This window comes from Drosophila takahashii, chromosome 3L (genome assembly GCF_030179915.1).
Source record: "Drosophila takahashii strain IR98-3 E-12201 chromosome 3L, DtakHiC1v2, whole genome shotgun sequence".
Classification (NCBI taxonomy): Eukaryota; Metazoa; Arthropoda; class Insecta; order Diptera; family Drosophilidae; genus Drosophila; species Drosophila takahashii.
In genome coordinates this window covers 22519718-22533041 of record NC_091680.1, presented here as the reverse complement: position 1 = coordinate 22533041, position 13324 = coordinate 22519718, and the positions used below count along the sequence as shown (strand labels likewise).

Sequence of the window (13324 nt, the reverse complement as noted above, 5' to 3'; positions counted from 1 at the left end):
TAAGTCCCACAGAAACCAAAGACCCGATACAACAGACACACTCTCTATATATATATATGCCGGGCCTAATCGTTTGATGGACATCGATGGACGACGGACTCTTGTAAATGTAAAATCGTAAAAATCCAGTCGAAACAGGCGGGCAAAAAGCGCCCAAAAACACTCATAAAACGGCTGATTGAAATGGCTTCATTTCGTAGACGAAAATTTGTTGCTTCGTCGCTGTTGTTGCTTGGATAGATTTTTAATGATTTCGGCCTAATAAGCAACAATTGGTTGCACTGCCTATCCCCTTTTCCCCTTTCCCTGTTCCAATCAATGCACAGTTACAATTTCCGCTTTGGGGCAGCCAACAAATTTTGCTCTGGCCCCAAACCAATATGCATCTTTTATTTTTTCGATGTGGGCCCGCGTTTATCAAAATTAATTGGAAATTTTCGTCGTTTTTTAACGACTTCTGGGTAAAAGTCATTTGAGCGCAGAGAGGTGGGGACTTCAAAAGGCCTGTTGCACATGTTACCAAGGGACTGAAGATCTCTTCGGGGGCTCATTTGGTTCTCCGGCCCTGCCAGTTTTATGGCCTTACAATATAATTTCCTGTCAGTCAGACGACGAATGCCAAAAACTACAATTCATAATTGCTTTTGAAATTTGTTTATAAACGCGTCCCACACATCGACCATCATCAGGGGGACAACTTCATTTGAATTTTACGACAGACATACTATAAAATATAAATATTTATGACCAGCACTTACAACAAAGTTAATTTATTTAATAGTTTCACGATGTACACGACCCTCCCAATACACATATGATTTTTATTTGATATTTTTTGTATTTACGACTTTAAAAAAATTATTTTGAAACTCTTCGCCGAGCTGATCGGTGAAAACATATATTTTATAATGAGATCTAGCGCCTCTTGGAATGTGACGCAAGTTAGGAAATATATCTGCTTATCTAATGTATGTTCGCCCCATAATTTACTGAAAATATTTGGGGAATTGGAAGCGTATCATCGCTTTGTAGTTGTTGAGCGTTTAATGGTATCTGAACAAAAAAAAATAATCAATTGCTGCGCATTATTCGTAAATTTTATAAAGTTTTTTGCTTGATTCTCAGAATTAAAATAAAAGCATTTACGATTAATGAATATTGTGTTTTGAAGGGAAACAATAATATTTTATTTTAGGATTATTTCTGGAAACGATTTACAACTTCCTTAATGATTATTATTACGTCTTTCAATTACGATAGAACATGTTGATACTGATTTTCGGTATAGGAAACCAATTTTAATAAAAACTTCTGTGCTTCTCTTTTAAATTACTGCAGTTTAATTAAATAAATAGAGACTCGGAAAAGTTTTCGATTAATATCTTGCCTTAAATAGTCTTAGAGGCAAGCCAATTTTGTTATCTCCTGTAGCTAAAATGGTCCCCTAACCTAATCAAGTCCCTAATGCAAACACACACGCCACATAAAGCTCGATTAAACTCGTCTAACCCTTCAAAAACTCATCAGCATTGCCAATATGTGTGAAGATAGGGACATTTCTGTGGAGGAGCGGGGGAAAGCTGGGGAAAAGGCGAGGGAAAATGACACAGAGCGAATCCAATACTGCTTCCCTGTCAATTACAGTGACAGTTGCCATGGCCGTCACTCTGTCATCGTCGGAGCAAATGTCAAAAGCCCTATATAAAGCCGGTCACATATGACCGACCGCCGCCCACCAAAAAGCAGAGCCGCCAGACATGTTCCACTCGTTTTTGGGTAATTTCATTTGCAGCCAGCCTGTACATCGACTTTTGTCAAACGCAAAGCTGCAAAATGTTGTGCGAAATTCGGCAGGACAAAGTGCAGAGGTTGGGATGCGAAACCGGAGAAAACATAAATCAATATCGGCTGCAGGGCGGACAGATCCCCGACATCAATCAGGGGCCCGCATCCAAAATAAAGGCAGCGAAGGAGACGCAGCGTCCTGAAATTAAGACGATGGATCAATGTATGACGAAGGCAGCACAAAAGAGGGTCAGACAAAAGAGGAAGAGACCCAGAACCGAAACCCTTCTGTTAGAAGGAGGTTCCCTCTGCCGCCTTTGTAGACCCCCCGTTCCCAGCCCCTTCCTCTCTTTTCGATCGCGTGTTCTTCTTCAATTACAGCGCCATTATACCGAAAGCCGAAAACGTTTTACGGTGCGAAAGCCTGCGGACCCCCGAGGGCCAAGTTAACCCTAATTCAACTCAGACTGACTGCCTAAAAATTTTTTTAAATAAATTCATTTCAATATAAATATCTGAAATGTACATGTAAATTACATTATCCTTGTCGATCATATTTTAAACATTTTATTTACAATATTCTCATATGAATATAAATTTCAGATACTTTTTTTTAGAATTCCAATTTTGAATATAAAACAAAAATATTGTTTTTTAATCCCTAATTAATTTATTTCAGCCTTAGTTAAGCTTAATGATTTTAAAGAACTTAATTATTAAATTATTCAATAATAATTCGCGCATTATTCTATTGATTCCATATGACCCCTTTCGATAATAGTGGGTTAAAGAAAAGACGATCTCCGCGGGTTCCTTCCACTTGCTTTCGATCGCCGAAGAAAGAAAGAGCTTTGCGTTTTTTGTCTTCTTTTTTGCCTTGCCTGCTCTTTGCAGCGTAATTCAGGATTCTCCTTGCTCTGTTATTATCGGCGGGTTTTGAGTTTGGGTTTGGGGTTTCTTTTTTTTTGGTTGCTGGTAGGTAATTGCCCTGATGTTCAAGCTCAGCAGGCGGCTTCTTCTGCGAAGCAAAAACTGGAAGGGGCAGCGGTCGGGATCAAATTTAAAAACAATCAAAATTTTTTTCTGCCGCCGCTATGCATAGAGCCAAATTAAAACCGGGTATTATCCAAACATGTGTATAATCAAAAATTGATGGTCGAGAGAGCAACAACCAGTCGAAATGAAACTGGAAAGGTGTAAGGCAAAAAGAAAGCTATGAATTAAAGGCGTGGCCAATGCTGCAATTGAAGATGTTGCTCGCATAATTGCTTTTTTGTACGTAATACCCAAGAACATTCTGCATAGAATAGGAAAATTGCATTCTCAACATTTCATATTCAGATTTGAAAACCACAGGAAAAAACCTAACAATCGTTAATAGAAATCTGGAGATTGCATTTTTTTTTAGCATTATTTGCATATAACAGGTTTCTAAAATAATATTTCATTAATAAATCTTTAAAAAGTACATCATATTTCAATTTATTGTAAAATAAAACCCCAATTTTTGTGTTCCATTATTATGTCTTACCAAAATGTTTAATATATTATTTATCAAATATAGTTTTTAAAATATACCTAATACATAATTTAATAAATAAAAATTAATATTTCATTAATATGGAAAATATTTAAAAGAAAAGATTAAACTTTAAAATTAAAGGTCAGAAATTTTTTTTATTTAACAAAATTAACAAAATAAAATATTTATAAGCGCGAGTGATCTGGAAGTTCCATCATACCCTTAGTTCATTTTTTCGAAAACTGCCACAGCCCCAAAGAGCGCGAAATTACTCTCGAAAATGCTCTTAAGTAAACAAAACGACATGAAACACACTGGGTTGTTTTTGTTGTCTGTCTCTTTGCATCTTTAAGCGAAGCCACAGTGAGAGAAAAATCGTATTTACCATATATTTTCATTTTCGAATTTCGAGACAAGAGAGCACAGCGAAAGAGAGTTCGAAAGAGAGCCACTCGAATTTCGAACACCCAACCACTGTGTCGGCGATTCTCGAATGTCTCGGGGTGTTCAGATTCAGATTGTTTTCGTCCGTTTATTCGAATAGTCGTGTGAACTGAGACTCCGAGATACAGCGGAAAGTATCTGGAAGATACGCGTAGTTTGGCCCACCAAAACAACTACTGACCGAACGGATTGTTTGTGGCCCAGTGAAGTTATCATCAAAATTGGAAGTTGATCGAATGAATGAATAAATATATCTGCGAGATACGCACTGTGAAGTTTTCATTTTCCAGCCCGAGAGAAAAATCAAGTGTAAAAACCAAAAACCAAAAACGAAAAACCGCCCCCGCAACAATAATAAAAACAACCGGTACGCCACCCCCCGAAAATCGACGTCGCAGTCGCCATCGTCGCAATCGTTTGGAAATAAATCGTGCTTTTGCCTTTTTGCATTTGTTGTTTTTTGTTGTTTATACGCCAAGTTATTTACGTCGTCGTCGCAAAGCAAAAAATAACAACAAAGCGGCTGGCGAAAAACAAATCGAGTCGGCGAAAATGTTTTACAATTAAAATTACGCGCGCAGCGGGCACAAAGGTACAAATACGAGTGCGAGTACGAGTATCTGCAAGATACACACACGTAGATCAAATAAAGCAGCGCAATATGCGCAAATTAAACTAAAATGCAGCACATCAGAGCTGTAAAAACTTTTACGACTACGACTGGTAACTTTGCCACCCGCACAGTCGAAAATAATACCAGATACAAATTAAGGTCGCCCAGCGGCAGCGCATAAACACGGTGGATTTGGAACTGGAAGTGGAAGTGGAGGTTGTTCTCTACCTGGAGTATATTAGTCTCAGTCCTTAGATCCTTACACAAAAGGATAGCCAGCCAGGGAGCGCAGAACGCACACACAAAGGCCGTAAAACATTTTGGGCTGCTGCTGCTGCAGGTCTCCTCCTCCCAGGACTCGTAAATTTCCAACCCAACCACCAACCACCACCCGGAAAAAAATAAAAACACCGAAAAATCCAAGACACCGCCAAGTAACTGCATCCTCAACCAACTTATATATAGAAACGTACATATATATATTCGGGCAGAGATGGCGGGCAACATTGTCAAATGGTGGAAGCATAAAATTCTCGGCGGCTACAAACAATTCTCAGGTAAGCGAAAGCCAAGCGTCCTCAACTTGTTTAGTGAATTTCCAGATAGTTGGCAGCAGATATGGAAAAGATGGATGTTAATGCTCTCGGGGAGTGCCAAAAGTTCGGGGGACGGGCGATAGCATTCAAGGAAACAATTTGTTTGCTATGCCCGAGTAAATTAAATTTAAAGATTAAGTGCGTCAGGGGTTCTCTTAAATATGGGGTATTAATAACAGTGTGATGTTGAGATATGGTTTAAAAGGGGATTCAATGAGTCAGAGTTTTGGAAATACTTCTATATTTAATATTTGTACTTACTGCTCAGAGTTTTTTACTAAAAATAACTATTATTATAATCCCCTCGAACTATTCACCCAAAACCAAGCCCATTAATCCGTGCAGATTGTTTTCTTTATTCGTTCTTCTGCTGCCCCTTATCGAAGGCCATTCCCATTAACATACAACTATCTGGGCCGAAGATCTAAAATATTACCTTCTCCCTAACAATTGTTCACTCGCTTACACACAGCCATACCCTCGCATACCTACTATTCAGAATTCATTGAGTCAAGGGCTTCTCCCACATCCTTTTCCAATAATTACGGCGAACAACTAAAAGTTGAAAATAAAATGTAGGCAATCCCCCGGCTGCATTTTTATCTAGAAAATACACAGCCGTTCGCTTGTGGTCTTTGGAAATGGGGAGGAGAATGGTAGGGAAGTGGTAGGGAAACGACACACAAAAATAGAACGAAAAATCGGGCATGGTGCTGAAGAAAAAAGAAAAAACACAACGGCAGAGCACATCAAAAGGAAAAGCGACCCATGGAAAATAAATAGAATAGAATTTTTTGGAAACAGATCGATGCGAAGCGAAGCGAAGGGATCGCGATCAATAGAACGCTTCGCTGTGGCTCCTGCTGCTGCTTAGAGATCGCCTCCTTAGTCATGGGTAGCACATATCATGAACGTAAATAAACAAGAGGCCGCGATTCCGATTCCGTTTTCAAAGTGGGATCGGAATTGGAATTGGAAATGGAATATCGGACGGGGCGACCTTTCTGCCAAACGAGCGACGTTGATGTCCGAATCGCTGAAGGAACATCAATCAATCAATGTTCCTTTGGGTTTTTTCTTCTGTTCTGTCCACAAATTCATTGGAAATATTCTGGGGCCCCCTTCCTCCTTCTTTATTTTTCTCGAGTCTGTTTTTTTTTCTTTTTATCCGGTTTTTGTTTTGAAGCCCCAGAGAGAGATTTCTTCTTCGGCTGGCAATTGGTCTGCGCCAATTAAATGCCAGGCCAACACTTTGAAGCCTTTGCAGGACGACAAGCCCCGTACACTAATTGCTGGCAGATGCAGGGGGAATTCAAAGGAAACCTCCAAAGGCACACCGAAGTATGCAACTTCAAAGAAAGCTGCCTCGAAAATACTACACAACAACAAACGGGAAGAGAGTGGAACAAAAAATGAAAATAAAGCGAATTGAAATGCCGACGCCGTTTAAATACAACGTACGAACATTTCTTACCTGTTGCAGGTAAAACCGAAGGCAAGTCGGTGCCGCGATGGAGGTGGAGTTTGCCCGTTGCTGATGGAGTGCACGGAGAAAAATTAGATCAGGCCTACATATATGACTAGTTGTGCAATTTTAACGTAACCTCCTAAGTTTGAGGTGGTGTCTATGGTCTTTTATAAGTTTTTTTTTTGTAAGATTTTAAGATATGTATAATCTTGCTTTATTAATATAATAATAATAATTCAAAAACAATTGTATACTTCAAATTTAGCAACTCTAAAACAGTACTGTTTTAGTTTTAAATCCATTACGAAATTATTATAATTTATTATATGGCATCTTTTTAAAAAAAAAAATTAGTTAATGTTTAGTTTGTTTAAATCAAAAAGTGTATATTAGAGTAGATTTTCACCATTATATATTCCAAAACCTAAACATAATTATTTCCCGTGTAGAGAGCAGCAGCTGCTACGAGGCCAAGACCGATACCATACCGACTCATACACAAAAACCTTTTAAAACCCTCACGTTGATAAAACAACAACAATAACAACGGGCATCAGCGGCAGCAAGTCGTCGAGCCGCCGCCGCAAGCAAAAATAATAATAACTGAGCGGCAGGCGGCAGAGTCGTTGCAAGCTCCCCAACCCCGAACCCCCAACTCCATCTCCATCCAAAACTGAGAAACTCCCCAACTCCATCTCGAAGATACATCCACATCCAACCAGTTCCGCGGCCAGGCCAACTATGCCAAACATCTCGGCAGCGGCTACACAAAAGCGGTTTAGAGACCAAACGACGATCGACAGACGGACGGACTGAAAGACAGACGGACAGCGGACGGACTGAGGAACGGCGATCCAGCGATCCAACGAGCGCACTCTGTTTGTATCTTTGAGATACACACCGCGCCGATGCTGCGACTGCCAAGCTGCGCTTTGCGCTCTGTTCAAAAGATGCGCTTTTTGCTTTGAGGCGCGGCACCAGAGGCCGTCCACAGTGGTTCGAAAATGTGTGTTTGAGTGGGGATTATCGGAGGTACTTACGGGCAGGGAAAATATGAAACCTGAACTGGGACGTTATTGAGTCTCGAGAGATTTTAAGCAGATTAAATGCGATTTAATAGACACCTTGTAAAAATGGATTTTAAACATACTAACACAGATTGAATATACATGTTTTAAATATGAGGTGTAATCATTATTAATTTATTCCTATATTCGTATTTATGCCTTCTAAATATGTTCTTATTGTAGATACAATCGTACAATAACAATCGGAATATAAACAAAAATTGTATATGCATTAATTTAGTAGTATTAGTTGTTAAATACTTAAATGCTATACTTAATGCTTTATCTAACATTATCTTACTGTTCGACAATTAAAGTCCTAAATAAGTTCTTATAGCTTTCTGTAGAAAGTCTCTTTTCTTCTTTGCATTACAGATAAATTAAGCTAGCTCACTGTTTTAAAATAAATAGTAGTTAAAATATAATTTGTTCACAATAACACTCATTTAGAAATTAGTCTCTTTTAATAAATTACAAATATCTTGAATACTTCACCTATTTTTCTGTCCACCGTTTGGTAATTCGTGTTTAACCACTGTATCTTGTGCGGGTTTCACAACTTTTGCCTTGGCTTTTCTTCGATGCCGTGCTGTTGCTGTTATTATTATGGTTGTGGTTGTTGTGAATTACGGTAGAAGGCAACAGGCGAATCGCGTCGGCATTGCCTTCATGACAGGCCGAAAGCAACGTGGCTCGAACCGCACCGGGGCTCAAGACCCAGCCTCGAGGTCCGGGAAGAGGGCTCCATCTCCAGCTCAAGCTGAGACTACCAACTTTGACTTGGCACTTTTTGGCTGATCCACAGAACGCGAGATGGCGGGGAGGAGGGGCAGGGAGCAATAGCCTGGTATAAGCAATTTTCGTAATATTAGCCAGGAAGTGGCCGCTCTGCCTTTCGACATGCCAGCGACCCTATATGGCCGGTTCGGTTCGGTTGGGTTCGGTTTGGATCGAATCGGATGGGTCTTTCGTTTTGGTCCAGCTCGATGGACTGGTTTTTCGGAGGCGACTTCCAAACCAAAACAATGCTGTGCCGCCTTGTGCCAAAAGATAAAAAGCTGTTAGCTCGTAGCTTCTGCATTTCTGCAGGCTGGCCGGGGGTTGGGGTTATTCAAGATATATGTAATGACTTTTGAGGTTTTTGTTTTGGTCATCGGCTTTTGTTTGTGTTGATTTAGCAATTGGCTCTTGGGCCTCTTCTTGGAATTATGCCGCACTGGGGCTGAGTGAGCAAATACCACGACCCCTACATTGCCTTTAACCCATCTGGCCATAACTTCTAGCCTAAATACCGAGTTTAAGCTTACATAAGAGGGTCATAACTTCAACTGAATCGCTGAGGCAGGGAGTGTATAAATTATTTTATTCCATAAGAGTTTTTCAAGAGAGTTTTTTTAATTTTAATATTAACTAACAAATTTTTACAATTTGAATAAAAAAATCAAAGAACTAACCAATCCATTATGATTATTCATATAAACTGCTCCCCCAACCAGAAACCATTTCTATAAAAGGCGTAAAAGAAAACAAGCTCTGAACAAATATTTACGGGAACTTGGGTGCCAGTTTGTTTCAATAACTCTGATGGAAGAACCATGTTGGCTCTTCTTCTTTGCAAATTATATATACGAGGGTCGGTACCTCTGACGTCTGATTGATAAGCGAACCCCCCGCCTTATCTTAATAATATTTAATGCATGGCAAGGCGAAGCGTGGCGAGGCCGAAGCGAAAAGTGTTGTCACCAAGGGGGAAGGGTGAAAAATCGGGGGCCTCGGGGCTTTCGGGGGGCCAGGGGAATAGTTTGTGTATAGTGAAAATGAAATTGAAAATAATACAAAACGCTTTGTCGGTCATTAGCTTTGAGTGGACGCCGCCACCGCCGCTCTTTGCCGCTTTCGAGTATTTTTTTTTGGGGATCGTCGCGTCATTTGTTCGCTTGGTTTGGGTCTGGGTTCGGTTCGGTTTGGTTTTGATTATGTCAAAGCGAAAAAGCCGCCAAACATGTGTGCCCCCTGTGCCCGCATGGGTGTGTGCGTGAGTGCTTTGAGGAAATCGGCCTGGTAAACTTTTTGGGGAAGACCCCACCAGAGTGGAAACTCTAAATTTTCACCCAAAGAGTCGGAAATTCTCTGGCCAATAAAGGGAAGATCCTTAAGTTCCTAAACAATATAAATAATAAGAAAAATATTCTATAATAATATAAAAAACTATGATTTAATATATATTCGATAAATGGTTCCACAAGATTTATAGTTTACTTACCAATACATTCGGACTGTATGCCGTAGCTAGCCACATATGGATATGATCAGTATTTAATGATTTTCCATTTTATTTCCCCAAAGTGGAATGGCAGGCGCTTTTTCAGGGGGAGGAGATAAAACAAAAGGCGGCTAACAAACAGAAAACCAGCAAACCAAGCCAACTGACAACAAAGCGAACTATGGATACCCGTAGTATCTGTGTGTGAATCGGGCGGTATGTGGGTGTGTGAGTGTGGGGGGGTATTTGGGTGTCTCCACCGCTTTTTGTGTATGCGTGTCAACGGCACACACACACTTTCCGCTTTTGAAGTGGCTTTTAATTGATAAAAAGCAAAAAAAAGAGGAAAAATAGGAGGAGAGAATAAACCGTAGCGAGCGACAACAAAAAATGGGCATTACACATACGCCGTGGTGGCTGTGCCGGAAAATTGAGAGCTGATAGCAGCAGGAAAAGCGGCAAAGGCAGCAGCACCACCACCAACGACAACGACATTGATATTAATTCCCACGCTGTTGATGCGAGAGTGCTCGCTCCTCTGGACGGGATTTATTTTCGGGGTCTGAACACCCAACCATCCACCTAGTTAAATGATAAAAACGTGTTGCAGTGCCAAAAGTGGGAGTTGCGGGCCAGATACTTTAAAATGCAAAAGCTCCGCAACAACAGAAGCTAAGTGCTTTGGGGAATGAGAATAGATAATGGATGGCTTGCAGCTCTATGATGGCAGTTTGGATGAGGGAAATTTGCTGGGAATTGTTTGTCAGGCTGGGATAGCTAGTCAAAAAAATATTTTGCAAGTTTAAGATCTCGCTTAAAGCAGAGTCTTTAAATTTTGGTTATACATTTTTTTAATTAAGCATTTCAGACAACTTTCCCATAAATAAATTTATTTCAAACTCAATAAGAACGAACAATTTCAAAGACTTTTTAGGAGAAATCGAAAATCCAGTCTAATATAATTTGCGACTTCAAAAGCTGGCTTCAAAGGGAAGTTTGTCAAAGGAAAAACATAATTCTCTTAGCTTCAAATCCACCAGCTCCTGCTACATTTTCCCCACACTCTCTGTAGTGAAAATAAAATGGAAACCCATTTCCTTCAATCGTCCGCCGCAGACAAAAATTAAACTGTTATGTTGCCGGCATTTGCCAATTTATAGAAAATTTCCAATTGTGATTATTGATTATTCATTTCCTCTGTCGTCCGCCGAGCGACGGCTTCAGCTTTTCAGGTTCCAACTTTATTTTGAGCTTGGTGAGGCGCACCTACATTTCGATTTGGGATTGCTTAACCCACTGTGCCCACTCCCCCGCCAGCCAGGGGTTAAGTTGAGTCGTCGTCTGCGGAGCCGACATCATCATCATCATCGTCGAAATGGTAAATTGGACTGCAGAATTTTCGTATTGGAATTGCCGGGATTGTGTTGTATTGTACAATAGTTTTTTCCCTACCATTCTACCATTTCCTCCTCTCAGTTACTGGGTTTTGTCGGGACTGGATTAGTATTGTATAGGGATTGGGCTTGGGGTAATCATAACGGGTCGCTTGTTAACATGCTACATTAAATTTTTATCAAGAGCCATGGCAACAACAATCGTGGCGCACATCTACAATCGACCCATCCCACAGCTTACATAAATATCATAAATATCCGAAATAATGATGTTGTTTGTTGTTGTTGTACTCTCTCGATTATTATGATTATTGTGGAACGGCTGCAATGTAGCATGATTAACACAATCCCGGTGGCGAGCTCATACCCCCAGGGGATAAGGGGCCAAGGGGGAAACAATCAGCCCGGATAGAACCTAAAAGCATTGAACTGAGCTTTCCCCACTCTCGTTTTTCTCGTTTTTCCCCCCTCCCCCCACTCGCACATACATTACAAATAATCATAATAACAATGGACCCTCATTGCCTGTAAAGATATTTGGTACCGCTGACCAACTGGGAAAATTGGTCGAGGAAGTGAAGAGGGTTTCGCTGTTGTTGTTGTTATTGTTGCCGTTGTGGGTGTGGTCAGAGCGGCATAAAAAAAGCGTTGAATTACAACATGAAAGATGCCCATGGCAAGTACTTAAAGTCCGAAAAAAAAAAACAGCCGCTATGGAGGGAGAGTTGTTCATTAAGCAGGGTTTAAGAAGTGTTAATTTGGAGAAAGCATATGGATTATTGCTGCTTAGTTGGGAGGAAATTAAAGCTAATATTGAAGAGTGAGGGATTTATAAAAATTATAATCCGGATATTGTCAAAAATATATCTTCTGTCCCATTGAAGCACCCTCTTGAAGAACTCTGCTTAAATACGAGCTCCAACCTCATAGCGATCATATATCAAAGTTTCCCATTACCGCAAATAACAGAAAGTATCTATGGAAACCTCGTTAGAAGTTCGGTCCGTTATATTGGGTAAATATGGCTATATAAATTACTTTCATGATTTATATAATATTTATTGCACAAAACGAAGACCATAACAATAAACATAATGACAGGACAAACAACAACAAACAAGCAAACAACTCGCGCACGTACACATGCGGATACTTTAATGTATTTACGAAGTTGAAGTTTGCCTGACTGACTGACGAAAAGTTTTAATCGCTTGGGGGGCGGGGAGATGGAGGAGGGTGGACTGCCATCGCCATCCATTTCGGGCTTTATCATACATTCAACTCGCTATCGGCCGTACAACGTCATAAATTTGTAGCGCCAATTAATCACTTTTCCAGCGGCAGGAACGGAGGGGCTGCGAGGGCAAAGTTTTCGTTTGACTGCATTGCAGTGCAGTCTATTGAATAATTGATGATGCATCTTGCAGATACATTAAAAATGAGCATACTCAAAAACACAGCAAAGAGGGCAGAAGCCCACATAAATATATATAATTTTGTAGATATAAAATGCCAACAAACTGTCAATTCCAATTCATTAAAGACTCAGTGCGACGTGTGGGAAAAAATACATAGTACCTACCGACTGCAGCAGCAACAAGTTGAGATACCGAGATACAGAGATACCGAGCACGCAGAGATACGCAGCGAGATGCGGAAAAGCCAGCAGAAAAGTATCTAGGGTAATGAGAGAATATTTCAAAAAGGGACCGCTGCGTGACTGTGAATTAATGAAGGGATGAAGGCGCAGGACCCTCGCATCAAAGATGATAAAAAACTCTTATCAAACAGAAGCCCAACAATTTTTATTGCTTTGACAAATGCCGAGAGGACCGCTGATGCTCTGATGCTCATGATATATATATCCATTCTTTTTTCGGAGAATTTTAAGTGTTATTTATGTTTGTACAGTTAATTTGCATCCCATTGATGTCGGACCCGAAAGGGTTTCAGAGCGGTTCAAAGGGCCTCGAAAGATATTTTATGCGTACATAATTAATACTTGGTGCGGGCGTTTCGGACCCTAAGCGGAAATGCGGTCCTAAAAATTCCTCGAACTCCCTCTCTCTCCCTCGCCGCACATTCCATGGGGCATTGTTCGTCGTAAGCTGGCATTAAATTTTCATGCTTTAAACAGCGGCACGGAATAGGCTTAGGTTTCGGTTTCGACCA

At 40.4% G+C, this 13324-nt stretch overlaps 1 protein-coding gene across 3 annotated transcripts in view; it reads left to right on the top strand.

The window, feature by feature from the left end:
• The first annotated feature begins 3833 nt into the window (after nucleotides 1–3833).
• Nucleotides 3834–13324, top strand: part of nkd (naked cuticle) — a 44821-nt gene continuing 35330 nt past the window's right edge. For all 3 annotated transcript variants that reach the window (XM_044393967.2, XM_044393968.2, XM_044393969.2), the window contains exon 1: nucleotides 3834–4921. In XM_044393967.2, the coding sequence (XP_044249902.1) occupies nucleotides 4858–4921 (64 nt within the window). In that variant the 5' untranslated portion in view covers nucleotides 3834–4857. The remainder of the gene's footprint in view (nucleotides 4922–13324) is intronic.